The 20850-nt window shown below is 37.3% G+C and overlaps 1 protein-coding gene across 2 annotated transcripts in view; it reads right to left on the bottom strand.

The window, feature by feature from the left end:
* The window catches only part of KDM7A (lysine demethylase 7A), a 93861-nt gene that overhangs the window by 8704 nt on the left and 64307 nt on the right, over positions 1-20850 (bottom strand). For both annotated transcript variants that reach the window (XM_043965113.1, XM_043965114.1), the window contains exons 12-19: positions 16941-17150; positions 15407-15531; positions 14936-15087; positions 11589-11686; positions 8421-8569; positions 8116-8324; positions 3587-3669; positions 359-632 (exon numbers count right to left, since the gene is read on the bottom strand). In XM_043965113.1, the coding sequence (XP_043821048.1) occupies positions 359-632; positions 3587-3669; positions 8116-8324; positions 8421-8569; positions 11589-11686; positions 14936-15087; positions 15407-15531; positions 16941-17150 (1300 nt within the window). The remainder of the gene's footprint in view (positions 1-358; positions 633-3586; positions 3670-8115; positions 8325-8420; positions 8570-11588; positions 11687-14935; positions 15088-15406; positions 15532-16940; positions 17151-20850) is intronic.

The following is a 20850-nucleotide window of genomic DNA, read 5'->3' as shown; positions in this document are numbered from 1 at the left end:
TAGTAAGTGCTGGTACACAGTAAGTACCATATTAAAGGTTAAACTCCCTTATGGGGTATCTACAGCACCCGCGTTATAGGTTGGCTGATCTCTCATTGTCTAGTACTCATGGCCTGATAGATATGGAGCCCCAATCTGAATATTAGACGTATTTTAAAAAGACTCATGTCCAGAAATGTGCTTGCTAATTAGTGCTCTCCTGTTCTTTCATACATCACTTCTTTCTGACAGTTAAGATTATATGGGCTTTCTGTAGTATTTATTTAGAGTCCCTTGTCTCATTCATGCCTCTTATAAAGTAAAACAGATATTCTGTTTTGAGTAAGGAGAACAGAATCAGAACTGGAAGGCCCCTTACCTTTTGTTGCCTGGTTGCTGATGGGCGGTGGGTTAGATGCAGGTCGCTTGATTGGGTGCAGTGGTAATGAAAAGGAAGTTTCACCCCCAGACCTTTCTGGGCTAAAGCTGCCATTGTTCATCTGGCATGTGCCTGGCGCAAAGCTTGAATTCTGCACACACTTCCCATTTTGGAGGCTCGAACCACTGCTCTCCATGTAACTCCTACTTTGAACCTTCTGACTGAATTCCGGTGAGCCTTCTTTTCTGACATGTTTCTGGGCTTTACCTGGATCCTGCAGCCAAGGAAGCAAAGCAGCTGAATCCATGTATGGAATCTGGCACTTGGCTCTGGGGCTCAGTGTGAGCCCTCCTATCTCTAGCTTTGGCAAGTTTTTAAAAAACCAAACCAGCTCAGGGATTCTGAAGCTTTTGTGTGTCACAGAACTCTTGGGCAGCCTGGCAAAGCCTAAAAAACCCTTCTCAGAATTTTTTAAAATGCACAAAATAGATAAAATTACAAAGGAATCCATCTATATTTGAAGTTATCAATATATATATATATTTTTTTTTTAAGTATTTTTTCTTTTTTTTTGCGGGTCCATGGGGGTTACGTGACTTGCCCAGGGTCACACAGCTAGTAAGTGTCAAGTGTCTGAGGCCACATTTGAACTCAGGTACTCCTGAATCCAGGGTCGGTGCTTTATCTACTGCGCCACCTAGCTGCCCCCAAAATATATATTTTTAAAGTTCATGGACCCCAAGTTAAGAATCCCATGTGCAAGAACCAAGAGAACAGCAATAGTATAACAATGATCAGCTGGGAAAAACTTAGTATATCTGATTAAGACAATGATCTAAGATAATTCCAAAGGACCCATGATGAAAAATCCAGAGAGAGAACTGATGAACTTTGTGCATAAACGGAAGTATATTTTTTCACTTTATTTTTCTTGCCTCTTTTTTTCTGGCAACATGGCTAATGTGAAAATACGTTTTGCAGGACGTTATATGTATAATGGGCATCCTATTTCTTGCCTTCTCAACGGGGAGGAAGTTGAGGGAAGGAAAGAATTTGGAAATGAGAATAAAACAATAATAAAACAACAATAACAACAATAAAAGAACCCCTTGTGCTTATCAACACTGTTCCAAATATTCTTGTAAGACAGAGAGTTATGACAATCTATATTGATTATATAAGCTTAGGGAACAAATATTAGAAATAATGAAACCTATTTCACTAAAGGCAACATTGCTCAAAGGCTCAATATGGTCCTGCCCTCTGTGTTCTTCTTAGTGATATCCTAAGTGCCAACTATCAGGATTAAGAACAGGGCATAATAAAAAGATTACTGTAAACTTCTTTAATATTATTTCTTAACACTCCAATAATTAATTTCTTCAGCTTATAAACTCTGTTGACTGATTAACCTATGGAAATGAAGCACTCTGAAATCACAACCCAAGTGTGTGAATGAGCATGGCTAAGAATTTAATTCCCTCCTCTGAAACATCTTATGATAATTTTTTGAAAAAAGTTTTTATTGATACCTTTTCTTTTTACAAGTCATTCCTAAATATATTTCCTCACCATTACCACATGAACATTCCTTTCCAATAAAGACAGGCAAAAACAACAGAATCACTTTACCTCACAATATATAAAGCATATTTCTTCAATATAGGAGTTGGCACAAATGACATTGTTGCTTTTAAAATATAATAGCATGTACCCCCTAAATATAAACACTTTGGAATTTCTGAAATAGGTTGTCCACAGTTGTCTCATTGTGAGGGAAATACTATTTACATGAGGAATAAATAAGAAATTATCTTTTGGATCTTTGAAAGGGGGAAAAGGTCATAGTAAATAAGAGAGAGACCAAATAAGAGTACCAAAAAAGATAAAAGGACAATTCTGATTATATAAAATTTAAAAGTATTTGCACAAACAAAATGAATGCAGTTAAAATTCGAAGGGAAACAGTGTATTGCAAAGGGAAAAATCTTTGTAGCAAGTATCTCTGATAAAGGTCTCATTTCCAAGGCACATAAAAAATTAATTCACATTTAAAAGAATAAGAGCAATTGCCCAATTGAGAGATAGGAGATACCTAAGGGAGGAAATCTAAGCTATGGACAGTCATATGAAGAAGGGATGGGGGTGGTAATGAATCATACTACCCACCCTTCTGAAAGAGAGGTAATAGATACAAGATGCACATGGTTAACAAAGGAATTTATTTTGACTATACATATTTGTTACAAGGGTTTTGGTTTTCTCTTTTTTCCCAATAGGGGTTGGAAGAGAAGATAAAAATAAGTTTTTGTTACTGAAAAAACTATGCTAAAAAAGTAGTATTTCTCTCTTAAGAGATGGAAAATAATTTACAAATATTAGGCATCACGTAGGAATCATCTGTAGTATAATAATCCTTCCTCATTTAAAAAAAAATCTGCGATGCTTTTGCTGATTTGAGAGCAAGTCTAATTAAACTACAAAGATGATTCCTGCATTACAACTAATTAGTAAATTGTATTTCCCTTACTCATTATAAAAGGATGTCACCATTCTTAGCAATTTGACTTTACTAAAAGATTACATGTCAGCCATCATTACTATCAGTATCATTATTATTGCTACCACCAATCCCACCACTACCCCCATAATCCCTCCTACTTCTTCAGGAAAAAGAGAGCTATACTTCCCTTTTCCCCAAAGTGAATAAATGCAGATGAACCTGGTAAGGCAAGAGCCAACTCCCTGTTCTTGCTGCTGTTGCCTTCTTTTATTTCTATGGTTTCTGACAATGTGATAAGGTCTTAAGAGTAGGTACAAGTTATTAATGTAATATCACCTCTAGTTTGGAAATTCACAAGATTTCCTCATGTTTAAGTTATTCCAATAATATCAAAATTATGTTCTCCAGACCTTAAGGCTGACAGTTTTTCTTATTGAAAATGAATGATTATGACTATGATCGCTATTTCTTAAGTAGAGGTTTGCTTATTAAAAATCAGATCAGTGTGGTTATGAATCAATAAAAGTATGTAGCTATTCAAGAATGCCTATTTTGTAACATTTTAATTTCTCAAGTTTCATAGTTATTCATTACCTATGGTACAAAAATAAAAAGCTAAGCAAATGATAACTTTGTTTTTTCTTTCTAAGTGCCTGGTACATAGTAAGTACTTTAAATACTTGTTAATTAATTAATTTAAAACAAGTTCCAAAAGCTGGACATACCTGAGGATTAAACCTGGAATTTGTAAGTTGCCTAACCCAGGATGAAGACCCCAATTCTTGTTCCTCTGTCTTAATATGCTGACCTAAAAAAAGAAATTTTAATTAAACTACAGGACAGAATATCTTGTAGGATTTCATAAAATGCTTAAAACAGAAAACAATTTGCACCAATGAAGTATTTAGTATATATTAATAAGTCAACTATTCATTCACATTTTCAACAGAAAACAATGTCCTTTGAATAGAGTCTCTACACAACTTTCAAATTATTTATTATTGTTATTTTATTTATCAAATCTCAAGCTAGATTACAATTGCATGAATCCATCGAACCCATTAACTGACAGTATAGGAGAGCAGAAAGATTTATACCATTAACTTCTATATAAGAGTTTTGAGGTTATTACCTGAAAAACTCCTTTATATGAATGTGAGAAGTATTGGCATAAAAAATAATAGTTTCTGTAATTTGGGAAATGAGCATCTATCCTAAAAGAAGCATAGGAACAAATACGTTCTTTGGGATGACTAATGGTTAGGCTTTTTTCCCCCCCAATTTACTCTCAGGTAGCAACAGAAAGCACTTCATCAAGAACAAGGAAAGGATATTTTGAGATTTTTATTTAACCTCTCAAGAAAAAAAAAAAAGACATAAAAAGGAATCACTTGCCCATGCCAGGAAAGCCATTCACAGTATCAAACCTGGACTATGGTATTACTGATATTTCCAGAAGGTTAAATGACGTTCAAAAGGTTCAAAAAAATAAATTAAAAAAAAAAAAACCCTGAGGGGGTCAGCTAGGTGGTGTAGATGATGGAGCACCAACCCTGGATTCAGGAGGACCTGAGTTCAAATGCAGCCTCAAACACTTGACACTTACTAGCTGTGTGACCCTGCACAAGTCACTTAACCCTCACTGCCCTGGGAAAAAGGAAAAAAAAAAAACAACACGAATACAAAGGAAATGAAGAGAGCTACTGAGAGTTCAAGGAATTGGTTTGTTTTTTTATAGCCTGGATTGACAATCTGGCTTACTTTCCTTCTGATACTCATCAATTTTGAGAAGGACATTTTCTTGGGGAAAATACCCAAAAGTTGCTCACAATAACCAACAAATTTGGGGACCTCCCCAACACACACGTATATAATGATAGCTGATATCCCTGAGCTAAAATTATGAAGATCATTCTCAAAATATTTTCTTATGCTGAGTTATTGGACTCATTCTTCCCATATCTTCTTCACAAAATAACTGCTTTAAGTTAAACCTAAAGTTGTTTTTTTTTTTTCTTTTTTGCAGGGCAATGGGGGTTAAGTGACTTGCCCAGGGTCACACAGCTAGTAAGTGTCAAGTGTCTGAGGCCGGATTTGAACTCAGGTACTCCTGAATCCAGGGCTGGTGCTTATCTACTGCGCCACCTAGCCGCCCCTAAACCTAAAGTTGTTAAAGCATTGTCCTTCAAAAATCTAACTGGTAATGAGTTGGCATAATTGGTAGGATTTACTATTTCTTTGGGAACATAGCTATATAATTAAGTCAATCAGTCAGTCAACAAGCATTTATCTATCCAGCACTATTTGCCAGAAACTGTTAAGCACTAGAAATATAAAAACAATCCCTGTCCTCAAAAGGAATACATTCTGGGGAAGCTAGGTGGCGCTGTGGATAGAGCACCAGCCCTGGAGTCAGGAGTACCTGAGTTCAAATCCGGCCTCAGACACTTGACACTTACTAGCTGTGTGAGCCTGGGCAAGTCACTTAACCCTAATTGCCTCACTTAAAAAAAAAAAAGAATACATTCTAATGGGGGAGATAACCTATAAATAATTTAGTAAACATAAGATATGTGATAAATCTATTGACAAAATATTAGAAGACACCCTGTTTTCCAGAGCTGAGGCCCAGCAAGAAAGCTGTGCCCTGAGCTTGGCAAGACAATAATCCTTTGCAATCACCCTCTGGATGATCTCACCCTCTGGCAAAATCACATAATTCACCAGGTGTTCTCTGAGCTGGACAAGCACAGGACAAACTCCGAAAGTCCTACAATGAATCAAACTTGTCACATTCTTGAGATTACCCCTTATTTTCAGGGCTACAGCTCATTGCACAGGCACAAGTATAAGTACAGAGATCTCCCCACATTGCCTCAGACCTCCCCACTAAGGGCAGGACCTGGGCACACGTGTCCTTGCTTGAAAGTCATTTTCCTCACTGAAAATAAAACTTCTCTTTAATTCCTCACTCACCTATCTCTAGCCTGCTCTGTTTGGCTCTGGCCATTCACAGTTTAGAGGCCAGTTCTGGTCTTTTGACACTATCTTGGGAAGATAGAAGTAATGTGACGGGGAAGGCACTCACAGTTGGAGGAATTAGAATCCTCCCGCACAAGGTGGGACTTGAGCTGAGGCTGGAAGGAAGCCGGAGAAGCCAAGAGGTAACGGTGAGGGGGCAGACCATTCCAAGGATGGAGGACAGCCAGTGAAAAAGCAAAGAGACGAAGATGAAGCAAGGTCGTGGCTGAATTGTACATTATAGAAAGATTGAAGAATGGAAGGGTAGGAAGGGAATAGGTTGTGAAGAATTTTAAATGTCCAACAGAGGAGTTTATGTTTAATTCTGGAGCTAAGAGGAAGGCATTGGAGCTCACTTGCGCTGGAAGAGAATTTGGGAAGAAAAATAAATCATCTCAAAATTGGAAGCCTAGGTAAAGCTGCAAAGATGGCGATGTTCTCCACACTAATAGGAAAGTTTAAAGGAGAAAACCTTAAAAGGAGCAAAGGCTGGGGGGAGAAAGATGGATTCTATTTTGGACATATTAAGTTTGACCTGCCTAAAGGACATCCAGTTTGAGGCAGCTGGTAATGTATGATGATAACTTGGGAGAAAGACTAAGGGGAGTAAGCATATAGATCTGAAAATAACTTGCAGAGAGATAACTGCTATGGTCACTTTGGCTGTTAAAACTGCATAAACTATGCCCTTTAACCAACTCATCTCTAAGAAGCTCCTATGTCTGTGTGTGGTATCAAAACAAGACTTGTCAATTGCTTTTTAAAACATGACTGGGGGCAGCTAGGTGGCGCAGTGGATAAAGCACCGGCCCTGGATTCAGGAGGACCTGAGTTCAAATCTGGCCTCAGACATTTGACACTTACTAGTTGTGTGACCCTGGGCAAGTCACTTAATCCCCACTGCCCTGCAAAAAACCAAAAAACCAAAAAAAACATGACTGGATGGGGCAAAAGAGTTAAGAAAAACAAACAGGTAAAATTAAGCATGAGTGACTGGGAATGTGGTGATATGAATGTGTATTCATTAAGCAGTTACTATGTTCAAAGCATAGTGCTGTGTTCTGGGGATACAAACAGAAAAACAAGATACCCATCCTTGCTCTCAAGATTACATTTTAATAGAAGGGATAACTTATAGAAAGGTTCAGATGCCGAGTGGATGGAAAAGAAATAAAATCAGAAATAGTAGTATTTAGAAGGAAAATGATGCATGCATTTTTGGACATGTTGAGTTTCACTAGTTGTCAAGACATCTTGATGACAATATGAGCTTAGGAGAGGTTGGGGTTGAGGGTACAGATCTGGAAATCAACTGCATAAAAGAGATCACTGAAATCACAGGATTGGCTAAAGCAGATAAGAGAATTAAATAGGGGGAAAAAAGAAAGCTAAAGATTAAACTTTGCAGGGCACCTTAAAGTGGGGCAAAAGGAAGAACTTGGAAGATGAATTAGCTAAGCTGAAAAGTCGGTCACATAGGAAGAGAACCAGTGAGAGCAATGACAAAGAATCTAAAGGGAAAAAAGATGGTAGTCAACAGGATAAAATATTACAGCTAAGTCAATAAGGATAAGAACAAGGGAAAGTCCAAGATTTGGTATTTAAAAGGTGAATGGTGACCTGAGAACGGAAATTTAGTAGGGTAGTACAGTCTCCATATTGCCAAGGGTTGTGAAGTGATCGGGTAGAAGGAGTGAGTTCAGTCTTTCAACTTAAAAGGCATCCAAGTCAAGGGAAGGTTTTGTTTGTTTGAAAACAAACACAGAAGGGAAAAGCTAGATTAAGAATTTGAGAGAAAGAAATGGAATGGATGATAGGGCAAAGTCCTATGAAAGAAAGGAGGAGATATTCTCTAGGGAATACATAGAATGGTTAGCTTTGACAAGCAGAATATAGAGTACAGGTGGAAAGGTCAGCTTTGGTAACCTTGTCCTTTGAGATTACAGGAAACAAACTGTTTTTCTGGAAACCTGGAATCTAAGAATATGGTTATTATCACATCACTGTGCGTTCCCTGCCCTCTTGATTTTGCCCCAACTCACTTAGCAACTGACATAAGTAAAGCTGAAACTGAAAGGGAAATAAAAGGGTTACATGGCTGATGGGTATTTTAAGAGCCTGTACCAATATGTCTGGATATGGTATGACTCATGACCTCCAATCACAACTGGAACTAATGCTCTAGGAAGTTCAGTTGTGTGTTGGCTCAAAGATCATTACTGACGTTGCTTACCGTATTCCACTGCCTTGTGAGACTGATACAACTGTCTGACTTCATGGTTACTCCTATGGCAGCTGTGGTGTTCCTGAAGAGAACTTTTTTCAGCTGCGTAGTCTGTGCTTTGTATCTGCCTTGTTAAGCAGGTGGTATAGTGCAATCCTGCCATAGACAGCATGCCCTGAATAGCTTCTTCCTCTGTGCTGGTCGAGGTAGGACATTCCCTAAAAAGAAGTAACACAAAATAAAATCTTTATTTCTTCTCTGAAATAGCACTACACTCCAATATAAGAAAACCCAATCCATATCAGAAGGCCTACCTTTTAGTTGGAATTTCACTTTTAGATGGCTTCTTGTTAGTTTGATAAGGGTTCACTGTCATTTCAGATTCCTCCTTAAAATTTGAAGATATCTTTTGCTTCTTTTCATCACCTGAGTTTTCTGACTCTTCCCTGGTAAAATCATTTTTCTATAATAATAAACAATTTAATTAAATCAATATAAAATACATGAAATTTTAAGAAAGTATTGCTGAGAATTACAAGATGGTGGTCAACAAACTGAAAATGTTAGAGCACACAGGTGGTGGTTTTATGACTGCTGTGATAGAAGGCTGATAATTCAGAAGTAGAAGCAGAGTTGAGAAGTCACTAAGAATGTGATATCTGAAAAAGAAATTTAGATTTAAGGAACATAGCCAAAAATATAGGAAAGATGGCCTTTTGACCAGATATGGAATGTGCCTAACAGGCACATTTACTAATCTTATGGAGCTGAACAAGAAGGACTTAAATAGAAAATAGAGACTATGGGGAAAAACTGTCCATATCTACCTGCCAAGCTAGATATGATAAAAAAGTACCTTCCATAATACAGAAAGAAATCTAACAGGAAGCAGTATCCAAGATCACCAGAAATAAACCCCACAGCCTTAGACATCGCCTTCCATCACTAAGTTTGCAGCTTTAACAGTAATACCTGCCTCTTTCCTCTGTCACCTCTCATATCCTACTAGTTGTCTTGTTAGTTCAACTTCTGCAATATCCCATTTCTAATCTTTTCTTTCCACTCACACTGCCTCTACTTTAGTCCTCACCTCTTACTTAACTATACTGAAGTTTTTCCCTGTTTTTACTTTCCAACCTCCAATCCACCCACTATACTAGGTGTCAAACTCAGCCTGGCACATGCTAAGAATTACCTTAAAATAAAACTGGAAAATGTTTACCAAAATAAATAAAAATGCAATAAAATAAAACTAATGTTAATTTGTGATCTGTTTCTATTTTAGTTTAACACCACTGCTCCACAGGCTGCCAAATTCATATTCCTAAAATACAGATCTGATCATGTCACTCTTCAACCTGAGAATCATCAAAAGTGCTTTAATTGGGGACAGCTAGGTGACAGAGTGGATAAAGCACCGGCCCTGGATTTGGGAGGAATATAAATTCGAGATAAATGAGAGAGAGGTAAGGACTGAAAAGAGTAGGAATATATGATTGTCAACCAACCACTGGTAATCTTTGTGAAAGTGACAAACATAAAAATAAATACTATCTGTATTTTTTTTTAACGAAAAAGGGTAAAGTCTCTATACTTTAGACTGTCCAGCTTGCCTGATTCCTGAAAAATTCTAGAAGGTTATCATTAAAAGAAAAATGGGGGGCAGCTAGGTGGCGCAGTGGATAAAGCACTGGCCCTGGATTCAGGAGTACCTGAGTTCAAATCCGGCCTCAGACACTTGATACTTACTAGCTGTGTGACTCTGGGCAAGTCACTTAACCCCCACCGCCCTGCAAACGGGAAAAAAAAAAAAAAAAAGAAAAAAGGAAGATTTTATCAAGAATCGCTCAGGCCAGAATAACCTCATTTCCTTCAGGAAAAGATGAAGAGAGTACAATTAGATTGAATGACTAGATCGAAAGAAGATTAAATTAGCAGTGTATCACCTACAGATTATTAATAGAATAGTTCAGCAACCTGTCATTGGTTCTGTGATGTTTAACATTTTTATCAGTCACTTGAACTAAAGTATAGATAAAATGTTTGTCAAATTTGCAAATGACATGAAACTAGACACAATAAATAACAGAATCATCATCCCAAAAGATCTTAATGGGCTAGAACATGGTGCTGACTCTAATAAAGTTGAAATTTCTTTTTGTTTGTTTTTTTTTTTTTGCGGGGCAGTGGGGGTTAAGTGACTTGCCCAGGGTCACACAGCTGGTGTCAAGTGTCTGAGGCCGGATTTGAACTCAGGTACTCCTGAATCCAGGGCCGGTGCTTTATCCACTGCGCCACCTAGCTGCCCCCAAAGTTGAAATTTCTTAGGGTTACATGTAACACTCTACAATTTGGTTATAATTAATTATATCAAATGAACTAACTCAACAAGTAACGGGGAGGGAACACATATGAAGCTCCTGCTCTTAGGAAAACAATCTGGGGGTTTTAGTGCAAGGAAAGCTCAGCATGAAACCACTGTGTAACATGGCAGCCAGAAAAGTGAATATGCTCCTAGGCTGAAAGGAGGCATGATATCCAGAACCAGGAAGATGAGTTTCACTGGATTCCACCTTAGTAGGCCCATATTTGGCATACTGTATTCCACACTAGGCACTGCACTTTAGGTAGGACACAGAAAAGCAAGGAGAGACAGGAGAGAGTGCCCAGTGATGATGGGAGGACTGAAAGTCGTGCCGTATGGGACTCAACTGAAGGAACTGGAAATATGTAGACTGACTGAAGAAGAGAAAATGTGTGTGTGTGTGTGGGGGGGAGATCAGGAGAGATAGGATAGTTGGAAGGTAGAAAAGGGATTAGACTTGCTCTGCTTGCTTCAAGAGAAGACAACCAGGAATGAGGGCTGGAAGCTGAAGAAGAACAGATTTTTGGTTCAATGTAAAGAAAAACTCCCTGCTAATTGAAACTGTCCCAAAGTGGAAGGGGCTGCCTCAGGAGGGAGCGCACGTGCACTCCCCTTCTCCTTTACCAGGGCTTTTACAGGAATGATGCTTGTTCCTGTTGGACTAGATTAGATGACCTCTGAGGTCCCCTCCAAACTGAGATTCTGTCGCTTAATTTTAACCCTGTCCAAACATATGTTAATTACTATGAGATTATATTTAAAATGTAATGGTAGCCTTAGAATATTCTCTTTATGTACCAGTTAATCCTGAATAAGCAATTTAAAATAATAATTAGGAAAAAGAAGAAAACAAAAAACTATTTTCATTAAGATAAAGTTTAATCAGATTGCTTACCATCTTGGGGAGGGAAGGGAGAGAGGGAGAAAAAAATCTGGAACTCAAAATCTTATAAAAATGAATGTGAAAGTTCAAAGATAAACCTGATGTAAAGCTATATTTAGCAGTTTTAAACATTTGACACACCTTTTGGAAAGCATGGTATTTATCCTCAAACAGAGATCAATAGTTCTGTGAGCCCTCCGCAATATTTCCCTTAAGCAGTACAAAAGATTTTACCTGAACAGTGCAATCAGGCCCAGATTCCTCTGAATCAGAAATATCAGAATATTGTGAAGATCCATTTCTAAGTTCTGATTTCACACTTTCAAAAAACACTGAAAGAAAAAAAGGGAAGGAGAGAAGGAGTAATTGTGTCAGTGTACAAAGCTGTATCCGGGTATCTGCCTATGTGGCACACTGAAATTCAAAAATACACCTAACCAAAGAACATACTATTAGGATAATGCTATCCCAATGTGGTAGAGGCAGCAGGTTTTCAAACTAGTTCTTAGGAAAAAACTATGAAGCTAAGACAGTAAAGAAAGCTCTTGTCCAGTCTCTTATTTTTACAAATGAAGAAACTGAGGTCCTGATAAGTTGTGATGAGTAAGTTAGTGGTAGAATTTAAACAAAACCTATGTCCTTCTCATTTTCAGTTAATGCTATAAAAAATCCTATGTAGCAGAGACTTAATAAAAAAAAAATTTTTAATGAGGTAATTGGGGTTAAGTGACTTGCCCAGGGTCACTAACAGCTAGTAAGTGTTACTGAGGCCAGATTTGAACTCAGGTACTCCTGACTCCAGGACTGGTGCTCTATCCACTATGCCACCTAGCTGCCCCAGAGACTTCATTTTAATGGATAAAGCTATGTTTCTTTTCACTGATGTTTTTATTCAGGAAAGAAAAATCAAAACTCTGGTATTTCTCTCTAGCACCCCTATCTACCTGTTTCTAGGGGCAGCTAGATGGCACAGTGGATAGAGCACAGGGCCTGACGTTGGGAGGACCTGGGTTCAAATCTCCCCTTACTAGCTGAATGACCCTGGGCAAGTCACTTAACCCCAATTGTCTTAAACTTCCAGAGTCATCTCCAGTTGTCCTGATGTATATCTTGCTACTGGACCCAGATGGTTCTGGAGGAGAGAGTGAGGTTGGTGACCTTGCACGGCCCTCCCTCACTTAAATCCAATTCACTGTAAGTCAGGATATCACTCTCATGTCATGGTCCTCTTCAAGAACAAAGAACAAACAACAACAACCTATTTCTAAATAATGGAGGGCTTGTCAAATATTCAAGTCAAAAAACCTTTTAGTACATGCTGTTATATTCTAAGAAAGCCCCTGATTTTAACAGGAAAAAGGGTTTTTTTCCTTTTAAATAATTCTAGATTTAAAAAAAATTTATTCTAGATTTTCATTTTAATTACATGAATCTATTTCTCATCAATTACATCATTCATAAGAGCTAACCAAAGATGAAAAACTCCTGCGTAGTCTAATTCAGAATGGAGGAAACTTACTAGGAATGTATTATCATGGTTCTAAATACGTAGCTAGTTTGATGCTTGCCAGCAGTTTTTTAAAAAAAGTATGTTGCAAACATGAAGGGGGAAAAAAATCAAAGTACTGTTCAGATTGTTGGAGAGAAGTTCCTGGGGCAAGTGGTGGCTTGATGAGATCAATAGGAAATCCAGCTCTTCAGGATGGCTAGAAATCTGACCAGCTGTGAAGCTGGTGGCTTGGGGCCTGGGAACGTGTATTGCCTTTCTCTTCACCCAAAGGAAACAGCATGATAGAAAGCCCACAGGAGCAGAGTTACTAGACCCCAGGCTCTGTCTCTAATTAGCTTTGTGATCCTGACAGAGTCATTCAACCTCTCTAGGCTGTATTAACTGCCTCCACTTTCTCACTTCTGGGCTCATCTTTCAATCTGGCTTTTGTCCTCACCACTAAACAGAAACTGTTTTTTTTCCAAGGGCACCAAAACTGCCTCTTTATTGCTAAATCCAGTGGCTTTTTCTCAGGCTTCATCTTTCTTGATCTTTCTGAGGTACCCAATGATACTGATTAACGACCCTCTCTTTCTCGCTCCTCCCTGCTGCCTGGGTTTTCTTGGCACTGCCCTGTCATAGTCCTTTTCCTACCTGTCTGACAGATCCTTCCCAGTTTTTACATATACATATATACATACATACATACATACATACACACATAGTTTGACATCTATACAGTCTACCAGTTGTCTTTGCCTAAATGCCCCACAGATACATCTCAAATTCAACATGTCCAAAACAGATATCCCCGTAATCCACCCATTTTCCTAACTTCTTTATTTGTATTGATAGCATCATCATTCTTTCAAGTAGCCATATTAGCAAACCAGAAGCAGAGCTCATTTTAAAAAACTGTTAAGTTCCCATTAGCAATTCAGTCAACTTTCCGTTCTGTTTTAATTTTGGGTCCAGTTCATTGTCCAGATATAGTGTTTGCCCAAAATATACATACTGATGGACAAACTATATAGGTCAAACATCCAACTGCCTATCACAGTGTGGGAGATAAATATTCTTCACTGACCTGGTTTTCCTGTTGAATAGTTGAATCCAACCCCCTAATTTTATTTATTTATTGATTTGGGAGGGGGGGCAATGGGGGTTAAATGACTTGCCCAGGGTCACACAGCTAGTAAGTGTCAAGTGTCTGAGGTCGGATTTGAACTCAGGTACTCCTGACTCCAGGGCCGGTGCTTTATCCACTGCGCCACCTAGCTGCCCCCTCCCCTATTTTACATATGAGGAAACAGGTCCAGAAAAGTTCAGTGATTTGCTAATATACATAATCACATTAAGTATATTTCCACATTAGTCACGTTGTAAATAAGAATCAGAACCAAAGGGAAAAACCTCAAGAAAGGGGGAAAAAAAAAAGTTTAAAAAGCATGGTTAAATCTGCATTCAGATTCTACGGTTCTTTTTTCTAGATGTGGAGAGCATTTTCCACCATGTCTTTTAGCATTGTACTGCTGGGAAGAGCTAAGTCTATCACTGCTGATCATCACAAAATGTTGCTGTTACTGTGTACAATGTTCTCCGGGTTCTTACTCATTTCACTCAGCATCAATCCACTTGAGTCTTTCTGGTTTTTCTGAAATCTGCCTGCTCATCATTTCTTACAGCACAATAGGATTCCATTACATTCCTATACCACAACTTTGGACCTAAGTCTTAATGACTTCGAGTTCAGTGCCTCATTTGACCCCATGCTATCTCTTAAGTTTTCATCTGTGAATATTTTGACAACTAAAGGTATCATCAAATACACATTATTTTCAACATAATGAGAAGCTTCTTTGAGTATTTCTCTGTTGACAATTGATGCTCTGCATTTGCTCTGGAAAACTATTTAGAAATAACTTCCTATGAATGAGAATTTTTAAAAAGATACTTTAGAGAGACCACAACAAATGTAATAATGCTTATCACTCCACATGATTTCTTAATTGGTTGGCAGCTCATTTTAGACATTTAAACTATGTGATAAGCAGAGAACTAATATAAAATAGTCAAATGAAAATGAACTTACTATTAAGTGGTTTCTGAGGTTCTATATTCCCCTGTCCTTCTGAAATCTGTTCTATCTTTAGGCTCTTTGACTTTTTTGACCTCTCCATGTAATCCTCATTCTCACTGTCTGCTGTATATAGACTTCGATCTGTGAAGGGTTGTCTTTCATCTCTGCATTTCAGGAGGGAAAAAAAGTCAAAACAGGATAACTTATGGGTAAAGGTGTATTTCCCACCATCCCTCTGAATTTGTCACTATTTGAAGCTAATCAAGAATATATTTTAGTTAATTTATTTATCTACAGTAAGTAGTAATGAAGATTTTATGAAAAAAGACAATGCACAGGTAATACATTTCATTGGAATGCATAACTATTTATAATGTAAGTAAAATGGTAAAAGTTATTTAATTCCTAGACATTTATTTTGCAGCCAACTCTGCTAAGTATATCTATTGTAAACAGAAGCATACAACCATCTGCTGTACATACTTAATTATTTTTCCATTTGTCAGCAGCAATCGGAGGTCATTATCTTTTGTTCTCCATTCCGGTACTGTAGAAGACGGCTGGAGGGGTTTGTTGAATCTTCCATTCAATTTAGAGCTCAAGATGTCCTTAAGGTATAAAAGTTGGATTATTTTCTCTTTACAACAAAAATTAAAGTAAAGTTTTTGAGCACACAGTAGCTTGTACTGGATTTTCGGTCTTTTTTTAGAAAGGCCAAGGGCCAGCTCGTCCGTACTCTCCTCAACCCCAGCTTATTCATGGCTTTTCTAACTAAGCTAGTGTGAAAAACCTGCTTATTTTACAACAACCTATAACTTAGCGCAGTCTGCTTATCACCCAATAGTTAAGAATATTACACTTATGAAAATTGCAATCCATCTAAAGAGAAAGAACAAAAGGAAGCATAATTTTTTTGATAGTTCCTTAATCTGAAGTTTTGTTTTGTCTGTTTTCTTTCACAACCTGGCTAATGTGGGGATGTTTTGCATCCCCTACTCATGTATAATTTATATTGAATTGCTTGAGTTCTTGGGGTGGGGAGGAGAAAGAAAATTTGGAACACAAAGGTGTTTTTTTTAATTGATGTCAAAATTTGTTTTTACATGTAATTTAGAAAAAAATAAAATTCTAAATAATAAATGAAAAAAAATTAAATTTTTTTAAAGCACAAAAAAAAGAATAAAGATTACTAAGTGTCAAAGGGTTATTGTGAGGTCCAAATGAGATAGTATTTACAAAGGCAGTTAGCACAATGTCTGACACATAGTAGGCATGTCATAAATGCCTATTTCCTTCCCATTTCCTTCATAAAGCTGAGGGAGCATATTAAACATAAAATATATTTCTTCTTTCATAGTCAAAAATTTATATTTTCCTAACACTAATTAGGAGTTTTCGTATTTAGTCTTTCTTTGATTGCTATATTGGGGTAATATAGGCTTAGAACAAAAATTATACAATTGAGTTTCTTTCTTTTTTTTTGGGTAAGGCAGTTGGGGTTAAGTGACTTGCCCAGGGTCACACAGCTAGTAAGTGTTAAGTGTCTGAGGCCAGATTTGAAATCAGGTCCTCCTGACTCCAGGGCCGGTGCTCTATCCACTGCGCCACCTAGCTGCCCCTACAATTGAGTTTCTAATCATCATATGAAATTTTTTTTTTAAATTTAGTAATCCTTCCAACATTGTTTTATATTTACACTGAATATTCTGCATTAGGCTCTTCTTTCCAGATTTTAAACTACAGAAAGTTCATTCTACACATCCATCAATACTACTCCTAAAGATACTTTAGTACCCAAGTGATATAAAGTATATTCTCTAAGATAACAGCTTACATATGTTGCTTTCTTCAAAGAGTCTGGGAGTGGTAAAATTCAATCATTATAACCAATGATCCTTGGTTCGCAAAAATAAAATATTATAAAACTGAGATTACTTGACCACTAAGATTGTTAGACATTTTCCTTATAAAGAGTATTTTATTTTCTATTCCCACCTTCAAGGAACATCATACTTGCCTCTTCCCATGGGCACATCTCTAATCTTTTGAGCACCTCTCTTGTGTGGAGTTCTAAGATGTCCAGGTTAGAAGGAGTTCTAACATTATGATCTCGAAGTTTCCTCATTTTTCGTCTGGAATGGTATGGGGAGGATACTTCATTTGAAGATCGTGAAACTGGGCATGTAGTAAGGATTCCCTGAGATTTGACTGGCTTACTGTTTTCCTCCTTCAAAAATTGAGAATAATTCAGAACACTTTTTAAAACACATAAAGACCATATTTTTCTATTACTTAAAAACCTATAAAAGCATGTTGTGAAAGCAAAAACAATTCAGTTTTTAAATCTCTCAAAAGGACTGCATTATGGGACACAAATAGCTTTGCAAAGAATATCTGCAAAAATGTGCTTCCCAATGGTTGAATAGGAAAAAAATCTTTGCGTGAAACATCTTTGGTAAGTATTTGATCGATCGATCAATCTCTCTCTCTCTCTCTCTCTCTCTCTCTCTCTCTCTCTCTCTCTCTCTCTCTCTCTCTCGCACACACTCCTAAAATATGGAAGACCAAAATTCATTCCCCAGCAGATAACTGGTCAAATGATATGAACTAACAATTCTCTGAAGAATTGCAAATTATTAATAACATGTGAAAGAGTTGCCCCCAAAGAGTAAGAGAAAATAAGAGAAAAGCAAATCAAAATGACACCTTATATGTAACACTTTGCACACTGGCAAAAATGACAAGAGATAGAAATAATTAATGTTGAAGGGTGTGTGGAAAGACAGACACACTAAAACATTATGGTCATATCATTCTGGAAAACTATTAAGAATTATCCAAAGAGATAACAAAGATTTCACTGCAAAGCAGATATAATTAAGAGGTCAAATGGAGAAAAGAAAAGTTCCATATATACCAAAATATTTGTGGCATCGCTTTCTGTGATAACAAAGAATTGAAAACAAAGTAGATGTCCACTGACTGGGAAATGGATAGACAAATTATGGTATATGAGTAGAATGGAATATCACTGTGCTGTAGGAAACGATGACTATGATGAATACAGAGAAGCAAGGAAAAACCTGTAGAAAACAATTCAATGATTACAACAATGTAAATGGAAAGAACAACTGAATGAAACCTCAAGTGAATGCTACAAAATCATAATAACCAAGCTTGGTCTCAAAGATATGAGAAGACATCTCCCCTCAAACTAGGATGCTAATCTACTGCTGGTAGAGTTGTGAACTGATCCAACCATTCCAGAGAATGATTTGGAACTATGCCTTTGGGCTATAAAACTGTGCATACACTCTGACCCAGCAATACCACTGCTAGATTTATATCCCAATGACATCCAAAAAAAGAGAAAAGGGCCTATTTGTACAAAAATATTTTTAGCAGCTCTTTTTATGGTGGCTAAGAATTGGAAATCAAAGGAATGCCTATTATTTGGGGAATGGATAAACAAGCTGTGGTATATGAATATGATGAAATATTATTGTTCTATAAGAAATGATAAGGATGATTTTAGGAAAATCTGGAAAGACTTATACGAACTGATATATAGTGAAGTGAACAGAACCAGGAGAACAGTGTACACACTAACAGCAATATTATTCAATGAAGAACTATGAATGACTTAACTATTCTCAGCAATACAATGATCCAAAACAATCCCAAAGGACTAGTGATGAAACATAGTATCCGCCTCCAGAGAAAAAACACAGACTGAAGCATGCAATTTTTCACTTTCATTTTAGAGTTTTCTTACATGGAAATGTTTTACATAATTACACATATATAACCTATATCTGACTGCTTGCTGCCTCAGGGAGTGTGGAAGGGAAGGAGTGAGGGATAGGATTTAGAACTCAAAACTTTAAGTAAAAATGTTTATTAAAAAAAGAGAGAGAGATCTCTTCGCTCACTTTTTTTTTTTTTGCAAAGGAAGGAGAATTATGGCTGTGGAACGTTGCATGTAGCATCAAAAAAATTTTATACACTGGTTAGTTGGGGTTTTTTTGTTTTTTTTAAATAATTCTTTTTTTGGGGTTGTTTTTGTTTTTGCATGGCAATGAGGGTTGTGACTAGCCCAAGGTCACACAGCTAATAAGTGTCAAGTGTCTGAGGCCAGATTTGAACTCAGGTCCTCCTGAATCCAGGGCCAGTGCTTTATCCACTACACCACCTAACTGCCCTTTGCTGGTTAGTTTTGCAGAACAGTGGGAAGTGTAGGTGATATAAAAATAAAAGATATCAATAAAAGTTTATTTTTTTAAAAGAGGAAAAAATGGGCTTCAAGGCCAGTTAAAAACCATTAAATATAGATTTAGCTAATTTACTGAAGCTTCCTATTACTCTTTTAAAATCCTAGCTTCTTCTACTTATACTCTTAGAGAGTAGCCTTATGCCTAGCTTCTTAAACTATGTGTCACAACCCCATATGGCACTGCATAACTGAATATGGGGATCACAAAAAATTTGGCAACAGTAACATACCTATTTCATATAACTATATATACAGGCTCATGTAAAAATTTCTCTTTTTCTTGTTTTTTTTGGTGGGGCAATAAGGGTTAAGTGACTTGTCCAGGGTCACACTGCTACTAAGTGTCAAGTGTCTGAGGCCAGATTTAAACTCAGGTCCTCCTGAATCCAGGGTCAGTGCTTTATCCACCGCGCCACTTAGCTGCCCCCCATGTAAAAATTTCTCAAGTGAAAAGGGGTCAAGAGTGGAAAAAGTTTAAGAAGCCACTGCCTATCTTCTCAGAGGTGCAATGATTCAAGACAATTCCAAAGAACTCATGATGGAAAATGTTCTCCACATCCAGAAAAAAGTATTGTGGATTCTGAATGTAGATTGAACCATACTATTTCTATTTTTTGGTTGTTGTTTTTTTCTTTATTGAGGTTTTTCCCTTGTGTTCTGATTCTTCTTTCTTTCTTTTTTTTTTTTTGCGGGGCAATGGGGGTTAAGTGACTTGCCCAGGGTCACACAGCTAGTAAGTGTCAAGTGTCTGAGGCCGGATTTGAACTCAGGTATTCCTGAATCCAGGGCCGGTGCTTTATCCACTGCGCCACCTAGCCGCCCCCCTGATTCTTCTTTCACAACATGACTAATGCAGAAATATGTTTAATGTGATTGTACATATATAACCGATATCAGATTGCTTGCTGTCTGGGGAAGCAGGGAGGGAAGGGAAGGGAAAAAATTTTGGAACTAAAAATCTTATGGAAACAAATGCTGAAAACTATCTTTACATGTAACTAGAAAATAATAAAATAGTTTTATGATTAAAAAAAAAAAAGAAGGGGCAGCTAGGTGGCGCAGTGGATAGAGCACCTGCCCTAGAGTCAGGAGTACCTGAGTTCAAATCCGGCCTCAGACACTTAACACTTACTAGCTGTGTGACCCTAGGCAAGTCACTTAACCCCAACTGCCTCACTAAAAAGAAAGTGGAAAAAAAAATTCCCTGCCTAAAGCACTAAAAGGTTAAAGGTCACAGCCAGTTATACATCAGAGATGGGATCTGAACTCAAATATTCCCAACTCTGAGCCCAGCTTATCTGCTACATAATAGTAGCCTTTCAATATGGTCACACTGAAAGTATTTATAGCTTTTTGATTTTTAACTGTACAAAATACAGAAGCAAATCAATTACTCTAAGTCACAGTTTCCTCATATATGAAAAGGAAGATAACAGCAACTATCTCACTAAACTGTTTTGATGTTCAAATGAGATAATATATGTAAAGCATGGTAGAATGGCAAGTAAGCCTTGAAGCCAGAAGGCCAGTATTTATGACCTACCTCTGACATATCAATGGCTGTGTGATTCTGGGCAAGTCACACAACTTCTTGGGGGTCTTGAGACAATAAATTGCACAAAAGGAAAGTCAGTGTGCCTGGCTGGGCATTCCC

The sequence above is a fragment of the Dromiciops gliroides genome, chromosome 5 (genome assembly GCF_019393635.1).
Source record: "Dromiciops gliroides isolate mDroGli1 chromosome 5, mDroGli1.pri, whole genome shotgun sequence".
Taxonomy (NCBI): domain Eukaryota; kingdom Metazoa; phylum Chordata; class Mammalia; order Microbiotheria; family Microbiotheriidae; genus Dromiciops; species Dromiciops gliroides.
Note: the sequence above shows the minus strand (reverse complement) of the source record. Positions and strands in the feature narration are given on the sequence as shown.